The sequence below is a fragment of the Mirounga angustirostris genome, unplaced genomic scaffold (assembly GCF_029215605.1).
Source record: "Mirounga angustirostris isolate CCGP_5_RB_7025 unplaced genomic scaffold, mMirAng1.0.hap1 SCAF_13, whole genome shotgun sequence".
Taxonomy (NCBI): Eukaryota; Metazoa; Chordata; class Mammalia; order Carnivora; family Phocidae; genus Mirounga; species Mirounga angustirostris.
Genome location: NW_026991721.1, coordinates 93675148 through 93697801, shown reverse-complemented (window position 1 = coordinate 93697801; position 22654 = coordinate 93675148). Strand labels below are relative to the sequence as shown.

At 40.4% G+C, this 22654-nt stretch overlaps 1 protein-coding gene across 8 annotated transcripts in view; it reads left to right on the top strand.

The window, feature by feature from the left end:
• ARHGEF12 (Rho guanine nucleotide exchange factor 12) overlaps window positions 1-22654 on the top strand; it is a 150547-nt gene that overhangs the window by 115057 nt on the left and 12836 nt on the right. For 6 of the 8 annotated variants that reach the window (XM_064577330.1, XM_064577332.1, XM_064577331.1 and 3 more), the window contains 12 exons: window positions 143-257; window positions 957-1062; window positions 2465-2677; window positions 7742-7874; window positions 9102-9137; window positions 9475-9629; window positions 10831-10977; window positions 12116-12201; window positions 14129-14254; window positions 15861-15975; window positions 17881-17981; window positions 21273-21350. In XM_064577330.1, coding sequence (XP_064433400.1) covers window positions 143-257; window positions 957-1062; window positions 2465-2677; window positions 7742-7874; window positions 9102-9137; window positions 9475-9629; window positions 10831-10977; window positions 12116-12201; window positions 14129-14254; window positions 15861-15975; window positions 17881-17981; window positions 21273-21350 — 1411 coding nt within the window. The remainder of the gene's footprint in view (window positions 1-142; window positions 258-956; window positions 1063-2464; window positions 2678-7741; window positions 7875-9101; window positions 9138-9474; window positions 9630-10830; window positions 10978-12115; window positions 12202-14128; window positions 14255-15860; window positions 15976-17880; window positions 17982-21272; window positions 21351-22654) is intronic. The other 2 variants (XM_045894828.3, XM_064577333.1) reach the window with 2 other exon arrangements.

The window sequence follows — 22654 nt, the reverse complement described above, 5'->3', positions numbered from 1 at the left end:
ATGAACAGACACTTCCTTAGTTTTTACTTGGTGAATGAATTCTGAGGATTCCAGCTTTGGGGTTTTTGAAGCCATTCGATAGCTTCTTTCTGTCCACCCTCCCTTTTCAGGATTCTTACTTGATTTCGTCCTTTTCCTCTAGCTCAACAATGCAGTATGTTATCCTTATGTACATGAAGCACTTGGGGGTAAAAGTGAAAGAACCTCGAAGTTTGGAGCACAAGCGGGGTCGGATTGGATTCCTCCCAAAGATCAAGGTGAGACTGGATACTAAAGTGTTCAGGTCTCTGTGCTCCTTGACCCGGGCTGCAGTGCTCTTCTCCTTCGTCCTTCCTGTTTCCGTGGGCTAGTGCGAGGCATGCTGAGAGGTGTGCGATACGGCCCCTGTTCTCAAGGAACTCAGAAATCCAGCAGGAAATCCAGGCATGTGAAGTAATGGTGAGACGGTGTGAAGAGTGCAGATGGCACTTTATACAGAGCGCTGTCCCAACCCTGTCACGGCCTTGGCCTCTCCTTGTATGGCACCTGTCACAGTTTGTCATTACAGATGTATCCCTTTACTTTTTGTGAGGCTGTGGAGTTCTGTGAGGGCAAGGGCCCCCTTCATCGTGTCCCCAGCTTTTAGCACAATGCCCTCACCCATTAAGAGCTTATTAAGTACTCGTTCAACGGACGAATGAACTGCTTGGAACAAGCTCCCAGTAGATGTGTTATAAAACTACTTCTTGGTTTTCCAAAATTACCAGCTCTAAAGGGGTTGAAAAGACGTCTTGAGTTTGATGTGTGTGCGGTACCACGTGCCGACCTCTACCAAGTGCTGTGTGTGAGTGTCCTTCACTCCCGTTTAACCAGTTCTTCCAGCTGCCCGTTAGAACTGCATTTGTGTGTTTGAAAGCCACAAAAGAAATCTACTCTGTTATGTATCTTTTACCTCTCTGATTGCCCCTCAACTCTAGCAGAGTATGAAGAAAGATCGAGAAGGCGAAGAAAAAGGGAAGCGCAGAGGATTCCCCAGCATCCTGGGACCCCCAAGGAGACCAAGCCGTCATGACAACAGTGCAAGTATGTTAAGCTAGAAAAGCGGCGTTCTCACCAGCCCCTGCCGTCTTCCCTTCGGAGGCTCAGTTAGCTAGAATGAATTGCTGGAGAAAGGTGTTCTTGAAATGGTCCCACTGAGCTTCCATTGTGCCTTGTTTATGTTCAAGGTTATTTCTGAACTAACTACCCCCATGTGGGCTCTATGATTATCTTAAACATCTTCTTGAATGGCAGCATCTTAGCAGTTGTCCATAACATAATTTACTTACCTAATCTGATTTTGTTTGCATTCAACTTCTATTTGTTAAATTAAAAAAACAAAACGTGCATGGATTTCTCCACCATTCTTTGTTTCATCTTTCTATATACATATTACTCGCTCTCCGTACTTCTGCAATTTCTCCGCCTCTCCATTGTGCTTTATTTCCTGACCTCCCTCCACCGTCAGGTCTAATGGAGAGTGATCAGCCTGCTGATCGGGGAGAATTAGGGAGGGTGGTACCTCAGGGAGGGAAATCAGGTCACGTTGTGGTCTTCGACTGGGCAGGACCACGTTTGAAAATACTGGCCAGGTTGGAGTGAGGGTGGTATTGTGGTACAGTGACATGGATGTTCTGCACCGTGAGGAATTCTCAGATACCGGTAGTTCCTCTTGTTGAGAAACACTGAGAAGATGAAGGAAATTCTTAGAGAAGAGGTTGAGGAGAATGGAGTATCTCAGATTCTGACCATGAGTTCCAAGGCATGTAGAAGAAGGATTTAGGAATGAGGGAAGGAAGAATTTTAGGATCAGGGATGTCCAGAGCTGCATGAGGGTGTGCGGCAATGTGGGCAATGATGATGTGAGTGGGTTTCACCTCTTGTGGTTCCCGACATGAACAGGGCTCGTGAGCAGGCTTCGAGCAATCTCCATAGTCTCTGAGGCACGTTGTGCTGATGAATCTGCAGGTGTTGGGGAGGGGGGCGGTGGGGGGGGCTTACCACGAGCTCACAGAGCTAACAGGCTTCATCCTCACTCTCACAAGTGAGTGCAGTTCTGTGTGCCTCTGTCTCTCAGCATTCCCGCCCCCACCATTGCTCTCATCTCCTTTTCTCCCTCCTGTCTCTCGCCATCGTCTTCCACCTACTCCTCTCTTCTCTCCAGCCCTCCTCCACCTTCCCCACCTTCCTCTCTTTCTTTCCCTCTCTCTTTCTTCCTCTTGCCTTTCTTTTCCTTCCTTCCTTCCTTTTGTTCTCTCTCTTTCTCTCTCCCTCCTTTCTTCCTTTTCTTCCTATCTATCTATTCCTCGCTCTGCAATAATCCATATTTTCCTAGGGCCCACCATGTTCCAGACATTTTTTTAGATCCTTTAACATCATCTTTTTTTTTTTTTTTCTTTTTAAGCTTTTTTGCAACACAAACTGTTAACACTTGCTTTCTGTTCAGTTGGCAGAGCCATGGAGCTACAGAAACAGCGCCACCCAAAGCACTTACCCGCACCCTCTTCTGTAAGTCCTGAGCCTCAGGATCCTGCTAAGGTGCGCCAGAGTGGGTCAGCAGGTGAAGGAACAGATGTCGGATACCTGCCAGCCAATTCCATGTCCTCTGTGGCATCAGGAGCCGCTCCTTCCCAGGAAGGAGGGAAAGAGAATGATACAGGTGAGCTAATGTTGCAGTGCGACTTAACTAAGTATCAAGATTTTACAACAGTCACACTAAGTAACAAACAAGGTGGCATATTTTTCTAATCAAGAATCCCAATTTAATTTAATTTTAACATTTTAATGTTCTATAACCAGTGATAAATCCATGCTGAATGATAATTTTGAGTTTTCATCCACTCAGAAATACTGACTGAGCTCTCTGTCATGCATTAGCTTTGTATCAGATGTTAGCACACAATAATTATATGGAGATTCTTGCCCTGCGCCGCTAAGTCTCATGGGGAGATAGTCACATAAGTAAAAATTCAAATTGTGCCAAATCCAGTAATGGAAGAGAAAAGGAGTGTTGGGGGGACTTAGTCAGTAGCTAGAGGCAGATGTGGGGGGGTAGTCTGAAAAGACTTTTTAAAAAATCTGAGTTACTAAAGTTTTTTTTTTTTCTAATACTAAAGGGAAGCCCATTGAGAGGAAGAGGTTGAAGAAGCAGGTGGTAAACTGTATATAACTAATAGGACAGAGTTTTGAGAAGGAGAGCGGAGATGAGAGGCAGAGTGTGTGTGAAGGGCAAGGTTATCAGCAGAGAGAGAAGGCTTAGCGAGAAGGGCAAGGGGACTTGAAGAGTAGAGAAAGATGTGTAGTAATTATAGATCATTGAGAGAAGAGCTTCTTACCATATTTCTTCATACTTGTTTTAATGGGTTTCTTAAGCAAGTGAGCTGGGAGAATCAGTGATTTTATTTGGAGAAGGGAATGCCTATCTGTATTAGTGATTTTGGAAGCAGTCCAATTTCTGGTATGACACGGTCAAGGATAAAGCTGTGGGAGTGGTCACTGAAGTGGCCCAGGGGAAGCTACTAGAGATAAAGAAAGTAAGGAACCAAGAAGTCAGGAGTTGGAATACCTTAACATCCCCAAATTTTGAGGTCACCTCATGTGATACTAGCAGGGAGAGGAGAACTATGAGCCAGCAGCTGAAGGTTCAGTATTGCTAGATGATTGTCACGAGGAGGGGGAGAGCATGTGATAATACCTAGAAGTGAGAATCTCAGTGCAGCAAGGGATTTTTATAAGAAGGCAAGATACGGTCTAAAAGTAGTATTGAGGAACAAGGGTATCTATCTCATCTCCACCCTGAAGTACACAGTGTCTGTTGGAAACATCCATCTCTATTTGAGAGGGCTGTAGCAGAACGGGGTGGTGGGGGGGGCGTGGATTTAAGACAAAGAAGGAGGGTGATAGTTATAGAACAATCTGGAGGTTTTGTCTTATATGGAATTCTGAAGATGTTGGGTTGAGTACATGCATGAATTCATGGCTCCCAGCTCTCATTGAACTTAAAAACATGGCAGATAAGTAACCCAATAGCAACTAAATAAAAAACACGAAGAGAAAGGAAGTAGAGGAGGAGAAGATGTTATCAACAAGCAAGAGATTTCAACAAATCTGGGGGAGATTAAAAGTGGACAAGCATGGTTGGAAGGATAAAACAACCTAGAGGAAGCCGGAGTCCATAACTTGTTCAAGGAGTCCCATCCCAGGTGGAAGCCAGTCGGCCCATTAGAACCCTGGAGAGACTTTGGGCTCTGAGTTGGCATGTCTTGTGGAGTGCATGAGTAAGAAGTAAAGCTGGAAATAATGAATTAATTGAAGGTCTGTAATCAAAACAATGATGTCAGCAGTTCCTGATCCTTGCATGGTAGAATATGAGCCGTCCGTCATTTATGTACCCGAAGAAAATGAGTGTGCTCTCTTTTAGAGAGTTGAATGAAAGGTAAGTCCTCCGTGGTATCAGTGCCCTGGAGTTCTAACATTTGGGGGCCTGAAGCCTGACAGTAAACATGCCAAACTCTCACCCTGCCCAGAGAGCTCCCAACTGAAATGGACCTACTTCATATAGCTGCAAAGAGAGAGCCGGAGCAGCTACCCAGTCTTGCATATGCAGATATGAATAGTATTACTCACTCTTGGCAAAATTTGCTTGTTAGAATCAAGACCTAAGATAATACATAATGCCAAACTTACTAATGACATACAAAAGAGAATAAAAATAAACAGAAAAACTGCCCCTAGCAGAAAACAGTAATTTAGGTAAAAGACAAGAACTTAGAAAAAAATACCTCTAAATTAGATAGTATACTTGGGGAAATTTTAAAAATTATTATATCTATAAAACAAGAATAATGCTATGAATAAAAGAGCATTCAGAGACCCAAAAAAATGATTTAATATAACTATTACATATAATACAATAACTACTGTATTTGTTATCAACTGCTTTGTGATAAACTACCTCAAAACTTCATAGCTTAACACAAAAAACACGTATTATGTCACGTTTTTGGTGGGTGAAGAACATGAGAGCAGCTTAGCTGGGCAATTCTGTCTCTCCTGTGGTTGCGGTCAAGGTGTCAGTCAGTCATCCGAAAGCTCAGCTGGGGCCAGAGATGTGCTTCTGCGTTCATGCAGGTAGCTGGTAGCAGGGGGGCTTAGCTCCTTGCAGGAGGCCTTGGCTTCCCACTGTATGGGCTTCTCCATAGAACTACTTGAATGTTCCATGACGTGGTAGCCAACTTCCCCCAATGTGATCCAAAAGAGAGAGCAAGAAAGGAGCCCCCATACCTTTAATGACTTAGTCTCTGTGGACGCACATTGTCATGTCAGCAAGTTAGAAGCCAGCCCCTAAATCTAGCTCACACTCAAGCAGGGAGGAATTAGGCTCCACCCCTGAAGGGAGAGAGGAGTAGCAAAGAATTTGTGCACATATTTTCAAACCACCACAGCTGCCAAGAGTTAAAAAAAAAACGGTCCCTAAAAATAAAGTCAAGGAAATATTTGAGAACATATATCAGAAATGTCGAGAGAGAGAAATCGGAGAGACAAGAATTACGTAGCGAGCCACTTGAGAGGTCCGATGTCTGCCGACATCTGTCTCTTTGACGAAACATCAGCAGAGGAGATGGAGGAGAGGCAGTTGGAGAAATGATAGAAGAAACCATCTTAGAGGGAAGATGACTTGTCTTAAGACAGAAAGAGTTGACTGGGAACCACCTACTATGAATAATAACAATAGTAATAACAATAATAAGAACAAGAGCCATACCTAGAATGTCTCTGGAAATTTCCATGCACCAAAAGAGAGCCCCGAAAGCTTTGAAGGGAAGGAAAATGGGAATTACGCTGCCTTACATTTCTCATAATCACACCAGGGGCTAGAATACAAGGGAGCAAGGCCTTGCAACTTACTAAAAGAAAATTATCGAACTTAGAATTCTATGTCCATCCAAATTTCCCATCAGAAATGAAGGAAGATACAAAGACATTTTCAGATATGCCAGGATTCAAATGTTAACTGAAATGTGCCCTTTCCTTGAACATGATTTGTAGATACACACTCCCGTAAAATGAGAGAAAAATGAAGGAAGAAAATGTTACGGGGTCCAGGAAGTAGTGGAAACATACCAGGGAAGTGGTGAAGGGCAGGCAGGTCTCGGACGATAGTTAGGTCACAGGCCGAGGGAGCAGCTGCCCCAGATTGGAACGCAAGGACTAGGGGATAAGAAAAAGGGAGATTTTAAGCGTTTGGTAGTATGATGTAGCAAATGAAGAAATCTGAGACTTGATAAAATGATAAGTGCTTTGACAGCAATAAAGTCGTTTAGAAATGCTAAGATAAACGAAGTTGTTCAAGAAAGTTAAGTCATGATTTAAATGTGAAACAAAATATGCCATTGGAGACTACCCAGGCTCCAGCTGTGGCCACCATACAAGGAAGGAAGGAGAGAGAGAAGGAAGGAGGGAAAGGGGGACATGGGGAAGTAGAGGAAAGGAAGAAATGTAAAACAAAATAAAACTTGAAGTAACTGATGGAGTATATGACCTTGATGGAATGAACATTCTATTTCAAGTGACCCAGGAGTTGCATCATTGGACCAGCAGAAAAGGAAACATAATCCTAACATACCTCCTAACCTGGCAGGAATAATATGTGTATGTAATACATTATATGTTGTATTTTGTGTATGACAGTATGTAGATTGGCAAAGTGAGGTAAGCACTCTGGGTTTTCAGACTTTTAGAATCAACCAAATAGGCAAGGCAGAGAATATTTAGTTGTGGCCACAGATCATGGAAATGTAAAAAGTCCTCCTAATGACACAAGTAAAAATGTAGTTGAAAGAATGAAAGGTAGAAGGAAAGAAATACAATTAAAGGGAAGGATAGGGATACTAAATACCTAATTTGATATAGAAGAGAGTTAAGGTACTAACTCCTTGATGGAACAAGTATAGATATAATTCTATCATTTAAACTTAGGTAATAAGCATTAACCCAACTAGTAATAAAATTATTACACACTGGGAAGAAATGGGGGGAAAGTGAAGGTGGGAAGTATAAGTGGGCAGAATCCTCAGAGGAGGAAGAAATAGATATTACCTAAAGATAGTAAATCAAGAAAAAGAATTATGAGGTCATTATTTTGAATTAAACCACCATAATAAATAAAATTTGGGTGAAGAAGATTGACACGGGCATAGAAAAAGATGATGTAAGAGAATGTTTCTCCTCATCATATGCTCTTCTGAGTTGTTTCCATGTCTTATGTTGATGTTTAAAGATTTTATTTATTTATTTATTTATTTGAGAGAGAGAGAGAGAGTGCATGATCATAGGGGGAGGAGCGGAGTGGGGGCAGAGGGAGGGAATCTCAAGCCGACTCCACGCCCAGTGTGGAGCTCCACGCGGGGCTCAATCTCACGACCCTGAGATCATGACCTGAGCCAAAACCAAGTCTGAGGCTTACCTGACTGAGCCACCCAGGCCCCCGTTACGTTGATTTTTTAAAAGTTGCTTAAAAATGATACTCCTGTTTTGTTTTGTTTTTTTTTTTAGGGCATTTTAAAATTTTATATATTAGAATTTTGGTTCTAGCTAACATGCAATTGTTTAAGAATGTGGCCGTGGATAGGTTGAATTTCTCTTTGCGGACTGATTTTTTTTTTTTTTTTGGAATTATTATCTTCATTAACACCATCTGAGTGTCCGAATTTTGTCTTTTCAGGATCAAAGCCAGTTGGAGAAACACCAGCATCTGGAGACTGCATAGATAGCACCCCTCGGACTCCCAATACTGTCTTTGATTTCCCACCTCCTCCCTTAGACCAAGTGCAGGAGGAAGAGTGGGAAGTGGAAAGGTAATTCAGTGATATCTTTGGGGGTAGGGGAGGTTAAGAGTAGCTTCAACTGTTTCATTGTATACCATTGCCATACTTTGTAGCATTTTTCCCACATGTGGTTTTTTTGGGGGGGAGGAAGTCCTAGAACTTACTGGTAGTAAATATTAGGTACTGAAATGTTCTTAGTTTATATTAAATCATTAGAATATCCAGAAGAATTATTTATTAGCTACTGTAATTTAATCCAGTTTTGAGTATCCCTGGCATAAATTTCTTTTTTTTCCCCTTTTTATTGAAGTATATTTGACATACAATGTCGCTTTAGCTTCAGGTGTAGGACATAGTGATTGAACAAGTTTATACGTTGTGCTGTCCGCGGGTGTAGCTGTTGTCTGTCACCATACAACCCTGTTACAACACCATTGGCTGTATTCCCTATGCGGTGCCTTTCATCCGCTTGACTCACACATTCCATTAACTGGAAGCCTGTACCTGCCACCGCCCTTCACCCATGTTGCCCATCCCCTCACCCCCTCCTCTCTGGCAACCACCAGTTTGTTCTTTGTATTTATGGGTTTGTTTCTGCTTTTCTTGTTTGTTCATTTGTTTTTTTAGATTCCACACATAAATCATATGACTTATTTCACTTAGCCTAGTACCCTCCAGGTCTATCCATGTTGTCACAAATGGCAAGATGGCATATATCTTATGGCTGAGTAATACTCCATTGTGTAAATGTACCGCGTCTTTATTCATCTGTTGGTGCATACTTAGGTTCCTCCCATATCTTGGCTATTATAAATCATGCTGTAATAAATGTAGGGGTGCATGTATCTTTTAAAATTAGTGTTTTTGTGTTCTTTGGGTAAATATCCAGTAGTGGGATCTACTAGATTGTATGGTATTTCTATTTTTAATTTTTTGAGGAACCCTCCATACTGTTTTCCACAGTGGCTACACCAATTTTCATTCCCACCAACAGTGCATGAGGGTTCCTTTTTCTCCACATCCTGACCGACCCTTGTTATTTCTTGTCTTTTTGATACTAGCCATTCTGACAGGGTGATATCTCATTGTGGTTTTGATTTGCATTTCCCTGATGGTTAGTGATGTTGGACATCTTTTCTTGTGTCTGTTGGCCGTCTGTATGTCTTCTTTGGAAAAATGTGTGTTCAGGTCCCTTGGCATAAATTTCTTGATTACCATTTTGTTTTCGTGTTGACTCTTTGTTCTCCATTGTTTTAGGGTGACTGAACATGGGACACCAAAGCCCTTTCGAAAGTGAGTAATCCTAAAGTAGCTTTCAATAGAGGCATATTTGAAGAAATACATCTTTTTTCTCAAACATCCTAGTTTTAAAGGAAAAGAAAACCTGTACACAGATCTGTTAGATACTTTAAAAGAAAATTCTTAATAAACACAAGTCATGCAAAAGATATTTATAGAGGTATATATAACACATATAAGTCATTTTGTAGGGGAGGGTGATGTTTCAGCCCTGTGCTAATAAGCACTACTTGAGAAATACGACTTATCTACCATAATATAAAAATCTGTGCTATTTCCCATTGTCCATCTGATGTCCTCAAATAGAATTCATCGTTTTTTTTTTCATCAGGTTTGACAGCATAGCTTTTGGAGAAAGTCAAAGTGAGGATGAACAGTTTGAAAATGACTTAGAGACAGATCCACCCAACTGGCAACAGCTCGTTAGTCGAGAAGTATTACTGGGACTAAAGCCTTCTGAGATCAAAAGACAGGAAGTAATTAATGGTGAGTTTAATTAGATTTGTTGTTGTTCACATATAGTGAGTTTTATTAGACTAAAGCCTCTGAGCTTTAGAGTTTGCTTCAAAATTTCTGCTAGCCTTTTGTTCTATACAAAGGGAAATTAAACTAGATAGATGATCCTTGAGCTTTCCAACTCAAAAAATGTGAATGATTCTACAATTCTTAATGATAACTTAAAAGGAAAAGGTGTTTAGCTTTCAGGATATTTAAGATTATAGATCTTGAACAGTCATTAAGACAACCTTGGTCCGTCACTTTACTTTCGGCCAAAGTTATTTTTATGCCTAGATTATAAATGAGGAAGCTCAGGCTCAGTGTGATTAGTTGAATTAATCAAGATCATACAGCTAGCTGATAAGTGATAGGGAGGAAACTGGGATCCGGGTGTCCCTTTATCCTAGTGTGCAGTGTTCTTTATTTTACCCTAGCATATATGTGACAGAGATGTGGGTGACGTGGGTGCTGTGCCCTCCACTGTCTTTAGGATGCAATTTAAATAAATACCCTTCCTGTGTCTGGTAACTTTGAGTTGTAGTGAAATAACAAGTCTGGCCTCAGAAATGAGGGTTTATAGGCCAATTAGATAACCAAAAGTACTGTTCTTTCTAAAGAGGGCTCAACTGAAAGTCTATATGCTGTTTGGGCTTACAGGTTTCCAATGTTGTAGCTGTGATTGGTGGGTAGTATTGTGAAAAGACAGAAGGATTTTGGAGTACATTGTTAAGTTTAATATACAGAATAGTTTGGGGTTTTTTTGGTTTTTGTCTTAAAGATTTTCTTTATGTATTTGAGAGAGAGAGAGCAGGAGTGGGGGGAGGGCCAGAGGGAGAGGGAGAAGCAGATTCTCCGCTGAGCAGGGAGCCCTGATTTGGGGCTCGATCCCAGCACCCTGGGCTCATGACCTGAGCTGAAGGCAGACGTTTAAATGACTGAGCCACCCAGGCGCCCCCAGAATAATTTTGAATGATATTTTTCATTTGCCAGCATTCATCTCTTAGAGCCAGTATGTAGGAGGGTCCCATGGAATCAAGAAAGTGACATGAGAGATACTACATGCTTTCAAAACTATAAATAATTATTATAGAGCTCATTTGTTGCTTAATTCCAGTTTAAAGCCTGTGTTTGGTCTCATGGAATTATTCTAAATGAGGTAACATTTCATATTTCCTTTTTTTCTGCTTAGAATTATTCTACACTGAAAGAGCTCATGTTCGAACACTGAAGGTTCTTGATCAAGTATTCTATCAGCGAGTGTCCAGAGAAGGAATTCTGTCACCTTCAGAACTACGGAAAATTTTTTCAAACTTGGAAGATATTCTTCAACTTCATAGTAAGAAAATCGACTCTGATCTTTGTCCCTAACATTTTTAGTAGATGAAAGATTGTGAGTATATAAAAGCACCATAACAATAAAATCTTCTAAGTGTATCCATGTTAGCATTCCTGAAATTATATAATTATACATGAGCACATCACGTAAAGAAGTGATCAGATCGTTGAATACCTCCCTCCCCAGACACTCACCCGCACCATCAGCCTTTTGTATACAGTGTTACCACAGGACTTAGGGCCTAAAGTTAATGTCTATGATGAAAAATATGAATAGTGTATGGTGACTAACATAACATAATAAAAAAAAAAAAAAGGTAAAAAATTTTAAAAAAGAAAAATATGAATAATTAAAATTACCCTTGGAAATGTCTTATCAATTGCAGTGTATATGTTTTTAAATATATCCCATATAATTGTGTATGTGTGTGTGTGTGTGTGTGTATAGTCTATGTAATATTCAGTGTGTAATTTCATGATGGGGTAATTTTCAGGAATTAAATTCTTTTGTTGTTGCTTGAAATGCTTGAGTAAATATATAAAAAATTCTACCTTGCTGGCTTTCCTTGGTTATAGTCACCTCAGACTTTTGTAGCCACAGTTCCTCTCTCTGTAAGTCACTGCTTCTCTGTGATCCTTAATTCTCAAGCTTTCTTTCGTCAAGGATGCCATCACCACCTGCCAACACCTGCCTCCCCAGTTGATGCCTTTTATGTCTTTGTGGGTGATCTTAGGTTTCACCAGCATGCATTGACAAGTTCAGGTGGATTATATCCACTGCCTGTGAACATAAACATTTTGAGAGGAACAGTGGGCAGAATCACCTGTTCTATTTAAGTTTCTTTATGAGCATGGTTATGATGGGGGCTTGAAATTAATGCATAAGTGATGTACCTATACTCTATGTAATGTGCTATTTCCACATTGTTTTATGCTTTGGCACCTGTTTTTCAGATAGAGCGCACAGATATCCATATGCATAAGAATTGTGTTCAGATTTATATTTAAGGAGACTAGAGGCAGCTATACTACTGTGAAAATCCTTGTTTTTTGAAAATTTAGGTTCTCAGTACAACCAGTAGTGCAGACTAAAAAGAGTGCGTGCTTAATTATTTTCCGTTGTTTTTTTCCCCCCTTAGTTGGATTGAATGAGCAAATGAAGGCTGTTCGAAAGAGGAATGAGACCTCAGTTATTGATCAGATTGGAGAAGATTTGCTGACCTGGGTAAGGAAATTGGCTATTTCATTTTAATGTTTTTATAGACACTTAAAGATCAGATTCACGGTTGAGTAACTAATCTTTCCAAATATGCAAACTCCATCCATTTTGCAAAGGTACTGTAAAGATGAAAGGGGTCCAAGTATGTATTCTCTTGGTTAGCATCTTTATTCGTTAATATTTTTCAATAAGTGCTCATTTGAACTAAGTGCTCTTTTTTCATCAAATTAAAGATAGTAGTTCTCTGTGTTTTAACAAATAGAGAATCAAATGAATCTTGATGAAAATAATGTAACTAACATAGAATTTTCAGCTTCTGTTGTCCAAATCTCAGAATTGGACTGTAAAACATTAAACAGTTGTAGATCCAGAACTACCATCACAAAAGTAGAAAAGTGACCATTACTTGATCTTATTTACAGTACAAGGAAAGAGTTCAGAGACGATCATAGCTGTTTGTCACATTCTGTTTTTCTGTCTGACTCTCTGTGAGAATACCCCACAGTATGTATGCTGTTCGAGGTGCTGGGGAGACAGTGGCAATCACGATGGCCATGGCTCCTGCCTGGGTGGCGCTTATAACTAGTGGAAAAACAGTCATTAGTCCTTTCAAGTGTGACAAGAGTTACAAAAAAGGGGGAGAGTACAGGTTGTTATGGGAAGATACAGCAGGGAGACCCACACTAGGATGTATAGAAAATTTTCCTAGGGGAAAATGGGTTTGATCCAAACTTTTAAAGAAAGTACTGTAGTTAAGGCTGTGAGTAATAGTGAAGCATAAGACACAGTTCTCCAAATATTAACACAGGTTGAACAGGAACTGTTTAGATATGCTCACAGAAACTTACTTCAGTATGCAGATTACTTGAGGAAATGCCACGGGATTTTGGTAACCGTACAATGATAACTTTTTAAAAGATTGAATACCAGAAAGTTGACTAAAACAATGTTCATCTTACTCCTTTTGTTGATGTTGAGATCATGGCTAAGAATCTACTAATCCCATAGGAGATCTTTCAGCTACTTGACTCATTGAAAAGATCAGGGAATCACGGTCCACTCTCACCTTGCATTTACTCAGCTTTCCAAAGCATCTTCTCAAGGCCCGCTCAGGCATTATTGTTATTAAGGAGATTTAACTTCCTTGAAAAACCCAGCTTACTGTACAGCTACTCGGTGATAGTGTGGCTCATTTTGTTTCTTGATCTCAGGGTAGCAGTGAAAGTTGTAACTGAGTTCTCTTGGCTTGGCAACACACTACTCAACTTGAAACAATTTTTTTTTAAGATTTATCTATCCATCCTTCATAGAGAGAGAGAGCAACAGTGTGGTGAGTGGCAGAGGGGGAGAGGGAGAATCTTGAGCAGACTCCGTGCTGAGCATGGAGCCTGACTTGGGGCTTGATCCCAGGACCCTGAGAGCATGACCTGACCCGAAACCAAGAGTTGGATACTCAACCAACTGAGCCACCCGGGTGTCCCTGAAACAGAAAATTTGTAGTATGACAAGTAAAGCATCAATTAGAATCCCACAGAGTTGCTTCCTGGAGCAGTTAGTAACTTTTGTGAAGCTGTCAGATTCTAAGACAATCAAGTATCAATCTCAGTCTTTAAGCCTTTTGTGTCTTCTATTCCCCTAGTGTTAACCTTTCTGTTTAATTTAGAAGTGGTCTAGACTGGAAAGGTAGTAAATTGTGGGAGGCTGTGAGCAGGAAAACATTGGAATGTGATCAGAAAAGGTCTGGATGTGTCAGCGTCTGACCTTTTTGATGGAGAAACATTGATAGTCCACAGAGATATGTAGGTCTCCGTTTCTTGTCACCTGAGAGCACTTAGCGGAATAGTGAAAGGATCATGGTGGTCTCTCATTTTGCCTGGCCTTCCATAAGCTCAGTCTGCCATTCTTCGTTGTGTTCTCTGCATTCTTGGCACAGTTCAGTGGACCAGGGGAGGACAAGTTGAAGCATGCTGCTGCCACCTTTTGCAGTAACCAACCCTTTGCCCTGGAAATGATCAAGTCTCGTCAGAAAAAGGATTCTCGATTCCAGACCTTTGTGCAAGTGAGTTGAGTGAGTCATGTAAGAAAATAAATAGTGCAAATTTTTTATTGAATGGAGAATAAACTGGGGGAAATCTAAGACTAAGATTCTTACAAGGATTATGTTAACCCTTTTTAAAGCCATATGTTAGTTCTTAAATTTCTGGAGAGTATGAAGGTGATATTGGAATGATAAATAATGAAGATTATATGTCAGGGTTAAAATATTTGACAGAGAAGTCCACCTTGCCGTGGAGATATTGTCAGGAAATGTCCCACGTAAACTATTACAATAATATGGTCAGAACATGAGAATGGGCTCATAACTAGCCCAGAGTGTGCCAACAGCCATGCTTATTGAGGTCTGTATATTGGTGTCTATCAAGGGTCAGTAAACTAGGGCCCACAGTTCCTATCCAGTCTCTTGCCTGTTTTTGTGGGGTTTTATTGGAACACAGTGTAGTAAATTTTTGCTGCAGTAGAACAGATGACCACAAAAGTAGCAACTTAATGCAGGAGTATTATGTCACAGCGTTTGTGGAGTGGTTTAGGAGTACAGATATTGTTTGGCGGGTCCTCCCTTCGTGCTTGCACCAGGCTGAAAGGAAGGGGTCGGCTGGAGCCGCAGTTCTCCTCGGAGACTTGGGGTCCTCTCCTAAGTTCCCTGGTGGTTCACAGAATTCATGTCCTTGTAAATGTGTAACCACGATCCCTGTCTTCTTGTCGTCATTGGCTAGAAACTGCTCTCGGCTCCTAGAGAATGCCCGTGTCTCTTTCACGTGGCCCCTACAGGTAGTTTACAAGACAGTTTCCTTTCTTGCAGGCCAGAAGGATCGTGTCTCTCTGGCAGCTTTCTTGTAAGGGCTCCTCTGATTAAGTCAGACTCACCTAGGAAACACTTTCCTTTTTGATCCCCACAAAATTAACTGATAGTAACCTAATCATATGAGTGATAACCCATTGTGTTCACCGGTTCTGTCCACACTCTGGGGCAGGTGATTATACAGAGTATGTCCACCAGAGAGTGGGAATCTAGAAGGCCATCTCAGAACTCTCTACTACACACAGCCACGTTCATTCATTTATGTACTGTCTGTGGCTGTTTTAGTGCTAAAACAGCAGAGCTGAGTAGTTGTGACAAAGACTGTATGGCATGCAAAGCCTCAAGTATTTATTGTCTGGCACTTTCCTTAAGTTTGCAGACGCCCTGTTAGAGATGAGCTGGGGTATATCCAGCCTGAGGATCCATTGTACCTACTTGGAATGGCAGATAGCAAATCAGCTGACTAACTTTTGGTAGGTTTGCCAATCATAGGAATGAATATGTGAAGATAAAACTGTTTTATTACAAGCAAGCAGTTCTTAGAGTTGATTATGAATGTTCTCAATTTTTGCTTAAACAGATAAGAAAGAAGCCACTGGCTTAGTGATAAAGGCTCCCTGCCCCCATTGTGTGAGTAAAGGAGAAAGCAGAAGTATAGTGTGGCCATGGTATACCTTGCTTATTTTAAGTCTTGATTTAATAACCAGGACGGTGATGTTGTAGACCCATCCATGATGAATATATGGCACATGATGGGTAACTATAGTCCTGATAAGAATCACAAATTCACTTATTTTAATTTTAGGATGCTGAGAGTAATCCTCTGTGTCGTCGTCTGCAGCTGAAGGATATCATTCCTACCCAAATGCAGAGGCTTACCAAGTACCCTCTTCTGTTGGATAATATTGCCAAATACACAGGTACAGCATTCTCACTGAAATTAAAAAGCTTAGGAACAAAACAAAAAACCCCACGTCCTGCTAAATAATCTCTCACCGCGTCCTGGTGCCCAAGGGTTCAATTTCCAGAGTCTGGCAGCATTTTCTAACAAGATCCAATCCAGTCTTCTTGAGGCTCTTTGATTTAATGTGCTCCATTAGAAGCACATTAAACACAGCATTTGGCAAACTACGAATCGTGAACCAAATCTGGCTCATCACCTATTTTTGTAAAAAAGTTTGATTGGAACATAGTCGTGCTCATTGGTTGACAAATTGTCTCTGACTGCTTTTTGCCTACAATAAGCAGAATTTAGTTGTGACGGAGAGCAGTTTAGCCCCTCAAGTGCACATTATCTGGCGCTTTCCAGACTAAGTGCTCTTTGTACAGTCCTTCATATAGCGTATGTTGTATTTGCTTTGAAGAAGTCTTATGCTGGGTGAAGAGATGCTCTGTGTCTATACATGTGCTTTAATTAAACCCGACCAATGCATTATCACCCCAGCTCTCCTGTTTTAAACCAGGAAGTGAATCCTAGTTTCTCAGTTGAGCTTTAGGCTCTTATACTCAGTTCTCATTAATAATTTTATGCAATCAAACTCCTGTTTCTTATGCCTGAGAATTTGAAAATACTCCTACATGTTAATTTTTTTTTTTTTAAAGATTTTATTTATTTATTTGAGAGAGAGAGAATGAGAGACAGAGAGCACGAGAGGGAAGAGGGCAGAGGGAGAAGCAGACCCCCTGCTGAGCAGGGAGCCTGATGTGGGACTCGATCCCGGGACTCCAGGATCATGACCTGAGCCGAAGGCAGTCGCTTAACCAGCTGAGCCACCCAGGCGCCCAATTTTTATACTTTAATATACCTGTTCAATATAGGTGGACTGTTGTTCAGAGGGTTGTAATTTTAAATATTCCAGTTTTGGCATTCTTTACAATGTAGGCTTCAATGTAATCTCAACACATTTTGGTAAATTTCATCTTTTAATGATACAAATGCTGTAGTCTATTTTCTTTCCTTAAATGTAATCTCAAGTGGCGCCTGGGTGGCTCGGTTGGTTAAGCGTCTTGCCTTCACCTCAGGTCATGATCCCGGGGTCCTGGGATGGAGCCCCACATTGGGTTCTCTGCTCAGAGGGGAGTCTGCTTCTCCCTCTCCCTCTGCCCCTAATGCTGGCACTCTCTCTCAAATAAATAAATAAAATAAATGTAATCTCAAATTCAAAGAAATTTATTCTGGAGTTATTTTGAATTATGTTATCATTTAAAAATTATTGCTTAACAAGTCCACTGGACATAATCACATAGGCTCTGCACTCAGGGGAGATTCTAAGGGGAGAAGGGGTCCCATTTATATAGCTTACAACGTGAATGAGACCCACTCCCTGGAGTGCATAACATGGGGGGCTGATACTTGATTTAAAGCATCGCTTCTTGAACTTGGTATTCTATACAATGGCTTCTTTTTAAAGATGAGTATTTATGTTTTAGTGTACTGTCATAAGATGTCTCATCTGTCCAAAGATTATCTGAATTGAGATTCTGCCATAGATTTTAGCCCGGTATAAAAATATTCAAGGTCGGACGCCTCGGTGGCTCAGTCGTTAAGTGTCTCCCTTCGGCTCAAGTCATGATCCCAGGGTCCTGGGATTGAGCCCCGCATCGGGTTCCCTGCTCCCTCTCCCACTCCCCCTGCTTGTGTTCCCTCTCTCGCTGTCTCTCTCTGTCAAATAAATAAATAAAATCTTAAAAAAAAAAAAATTCAAGGTCTTAGTATGTTTTTCTAACTGCTGACATCAAATGATATCTCATTTACATATATATATTTATGTTCCTTTCTGATTTCCTTTATTTTACATTCTGGATTCCCCCCACCCCATGCTTAGAATGGCCAATGGAAAGGGAGAAGGTGAAGAAAGCCGCAGATCACTGTCGTCAGATCTTAAATTATGTAAATCAGGCTGTCAAGGAGGCAGAAAACAAACAGGTAAGAAGGCGGAAAGCAGAGATACAGGATGATGTAGTGAGCATATTAAGTTAGTGTTATCTGTGATCTGTGAAATAATAATTGAATTACCATTACATGATTGACAGATGGGGCATTTGGTAGCTAGCTATTCATGTAGTAGGTGGGTCCAGACCAATTTTGTGGTAGAACATCACACTTGTATTTGGCTTTTTTGAGCATCTCTAGCTACTTGTTTGCTCTCTCATTCATCTATCCATTCAGCAAATATTTCTAGAGCATCTGTATGCTGAGTGGATGCTGAGTGTAGGATATAGGGTGCTTAAATAAATAAATAAGTGCCCACACTGAGCTTATTTTCTAGCAGGATAGAAAGTATTGAACAGATTTTAGTGCAAGTATTTTATATGAGTTGTGATAGCTGCTATGAAGGAGAATTTTGGGATGCTAGGAATATGTAATAGTGTGGGGGAGGGTGGGGTGAGCCTGGTTTGAGGGTGTTGGGTGGTGGCCATTGGAGAAATCTTCCTTCAGGAATTGACATTTAAGCCAAGCTCTGAAAAGTAAATGGAAATAAACCAAAAGAATGTGGAAGGGGGCAACCTTACAAGTAGAGGGAACGGCATATACAGAAGCCCTGGGGTAAAAAGGAAGCATGGCCTGTTTGAGGAACGGAAAGATTAGGTTAGTGTGGATCGTGCTTAAAAAGCAAAGTCAGAGTGGTGTGAAATGAGGTACAGTAGATCAGAGCCAAGTCATACAGGGCCCCACTGTGGACAGTGTTAAAAGATTTTGATGTTGAGAGCAGTAGGAATTCATTGTAGACACTTAAGGAGAAAGGCGTGTTCAGATTTTTCGCCTTGTAAGTGCCACTCACGCCAGTCTATGGAGAATGGGCTGAAGGGGACAGAGAGGGGGTGAAAGAGCTCAGCCTAGTTTGTTGCAGCAGGGCAGTTCCTGTTGCAGTTCAGGACAAATGGTGGTGGCTCAAGAGATGCAAGAATTGGAGAAGTATTTAGAAGGTAACTGATAGGATGTGGTGACTGATTTGAAGGATTTGAAGAGAGATGTGATGGTAGGAATAAGTCCCAGGTCTCTGGCTTGCACATTTGGGTGGACAGGCTGAGGGAAGAAGCCCTGGATTTGTGGGGCAGATGCAGAGTTCAGTTTGGGATATGAGGTGAAAATGTACAGTATGCATTTGGCTGTATGGATCCACCTCTGAGAGGTGTGCTGAAGAGAAAAGGACTGAGAGGACTGTGCCGAGGAGAAAAACGTAAATTGTGAGCATATATAGAACTAATTGAATCCCTGGACCTGGATATAATTTCTTAGGAACTGAGTATGACGACAGCTCTGTTGATGAGGCTGTAGGAAAACAGGAACTTTCAAATGTGTTGTTTGGAGTGTAAAATGATAAAACCCCAGAGGGCACTTTGGCAATATGTACCTAAATTAAAAATGCACATATTCATACATCTGCCCTTTGACCCAGCGATTTTGTTCCTAGTGATCTACCCAGGAGAAATGAAGATCTGTGCCCACAGACTTGTACAAGAATGTTTCTAGCATAAACCGAATGAGGTATAGTCATAAACTAGGATAATAAATTCCAGCAATAAAAGGGAATGAACTCCTGATACATACGACATGAATGAATCTCACAAACATGGTGCTGAGTGAAAGAAAGCGGACAAGAGTGTGTGTGTGTGTGTATAATTTTATCTCTATGAACTTCTAGAACAGACTAATCAGTGGTGGGAAAAAGGTCAGAAAAGTGATTGTCACTGGGCATGTGGGGACAGATATTAACTAGGAAGAAGCATGAGGAGACGTTCTGTGGTGATAGCAATATTTCTTATCTTGCTAGGCATTTACGCAGGTGCATGCATATGTGAAATCTTGTGGAAAGGTACACTTAAAATATATACATTTCACTCTATGTAAATTTTACTTTAAAAATAACTAAATATCAGACTCTTGTTAATGATATGCATACTAAAATGTTTAAAGGTAAAGTGTGCTTACATTTGTAAGTTATTGTGAAATGCACTCAAAATATATGGTGGATTGAGGGATAGCTAGAGGAATGAACAGACCTATGATAAAACAAATATATCAAATATTAACTGGAATGTAAGTGGTGGGTATATGGGTGCTCACTATACATATTCAGACTTTTCTATATACTTTGACATTTTTATAATCTTGGGGAAAATACACATATGCTTTGATATAATAGTTGTTTCTTTAGAAATTTATCTTACAGGTATGTCTACACATATCTATAAAAATACATGTTTTAAGGCCATGCTATAACAGTATTTATTTGTTATGGGAGAAGATTGGAAGTAACTTCATCTCCATCAGTAAAGTGTAGTTAGATAAACTGTAGATCATTCATAGAGCTGAATACCATACAGCCATTTAAAGAGTGAGTTCTCTCTGTATGTGTTAATGTAGAGCACTCTTCAAGATACATTGATGAGTAATAAACACACAGAGATGTGTATGTGATCATGTCACCATTTGAGTAGTACATATATTAATATATTATGCTACCATATCTTTTTTAAAAGGATATATACACACACAACATGTACAGAGACAAGCATACTTATATATGCATATATTCTCTTTGCTTAGAATTTTTCTCGTAGGCTACCTAAGAAATGGGTATTAGAGATTGCTTTTTTAGAGAAAATTGGGGGTGGGGAGGCAAGAGGGTAGGATTGGAGGGAGACTTCATTTTCATTGTGTGCCTTATATTACTTTTCAAATTTTGTACCATGTACATACTTATATATTCAAAAAATAACCATAAGCTAGTTAGAGGTCAGTGAGTTTGAAAAGCAGATTGAGCAAAAATAGCCAAAGAGGGAAGAGGAAGACTAGGAGGGTGTGATGTCTCCAAAGCCAGGGAAAGGGGGTGGTTTAAGAAAGAGTGAGCTGGAAAAAAAAAAAAAAAGAAAGAAAGAGTGAGCTGTGGGGCACCTGTGTGGTGCAATTGGTTGAGCGTTGACTCTTGGTTTTGGCTCAGGTCATGATCTCAGGGTCCTAGGATTGAACCCCTTGTCAGGCTCCATGCTCAGTGCAGAGTCTGCTTGAGTTTATCTCTCCATCTCTCCATCTCCCTCTGCTCCTACTACCATGTGCTTGCTCTCAAAGAAAGAAAGAAAGAGCTGTCAGTCATGTCTAGTGTTGCAGAGAGCTCTGTAAAATGCAGGTTAAAAACATCCATTTGGCTTCAGAACAGGGAGACCATTGATACCCAAAGCAGTAACCTTGGCTTCATCTTGTCTTAATTTTCAGCGTTTAGAAGACTATCAGCGTCGTCTGGATACCTCCAATCTGAAGTTGTCAGAGTACCCAAACGTGGAAGAGCTCAGGGTGAGAGATGGTCTAATCATAATTAAAAAAATAATAAAATACAATTTACTAAAGACCTGGCAGGGTATTAACATCTCAGAGGGGCATCCATCACCTGAAGAAGTTCTTATATCATAGATTGTCTATATTTATGATTCTGTTCTTCCTTTTCAACGTCTGGTCTATGTGAAGATGACTTTAGTCTTTCATTAGAGGAATATTTTGTGTAAAACTAACTTTATGTAACGATTTGTGGGGGACTTAAGGAACGTTAGTTATTTAATTTTATTGTGTTCTTATAAAGTGAATGAGAGTAGGGGTGTTTGCTCTGGGAACTTTCCAGATTATTGAGTAAAACAAGATAATGTTTTCATGAAGCTTCTTCAAAAGCAGAAATGTTGAAACCATTACGGGAATGATAGTAAAGTATTTATCTATCATGTGGGGCTTTTGTATTAAGGAACTGCTTGGGATTTTCAGTCTTTCTTGTACTGTTTCAGTAGGTGGTTGTTTGAGTAGATTTATTTGGTGGCTAGTAAACTAGACTTTTATATCATATATAACAGCTTATCAAAAGCATGCTTAATATGCTCAGCCCCTTCACTTCCAGAGAATGAGATTTTTCTAGAGCTACCTATACTGAGAGATGATTCTCTTACTAAATTATTAGTATTTAGGGGCGCCTGGGTGGTTCCTTTGGTTAAGCGTCCAACTCTTGGTTTCAGCTCAGGTCATGATCTCAGGGTCTCAGGATCAAGTCCCACATGGGGCTCCATGCTCAGCGAGGAGTCTATTTGGGTTTCTCTCTCTCCTTCACCCGCTGCTCCTCCCCCCCCAAATAAATAAATCTTTAAAAAATAAATAAATTATTAATATATGGAGCAAGGTCAAGTACTACCTGGACTTTTTCATGAGTACTATTCCTTAGAACTCTGTAACTAGAGCCTGGCACTCACGGGCCTCTTACAGATGGATAAGCTATGCATTATCCTCATCTAGTTATTCATAGAAAAATTAGGGGATGGGCTGCAAATCCAGTGGCTGAATGTTTGTAACTTCATTTTCATAAGCAATTATCATATATTTAGTGTGAGATTTAGGAGGCAGCACTCCTGAATGTTTTTCTACAAGATACCTCTAACTTAGGAAATTGTATGCAGCTTACTGTAACTTAGTCTTCATTCTATGTTCAGTAGTTGGCAGATACCAGTAATGATAGTGAAAGTAAATGGTATCTTTTACATGAGGAATTTCTTGAAAAGAGACTCTCTGGAATATCATCACACTAAGTGCTTGGAAATAATCTGTGTGTAATTCTCTTTATT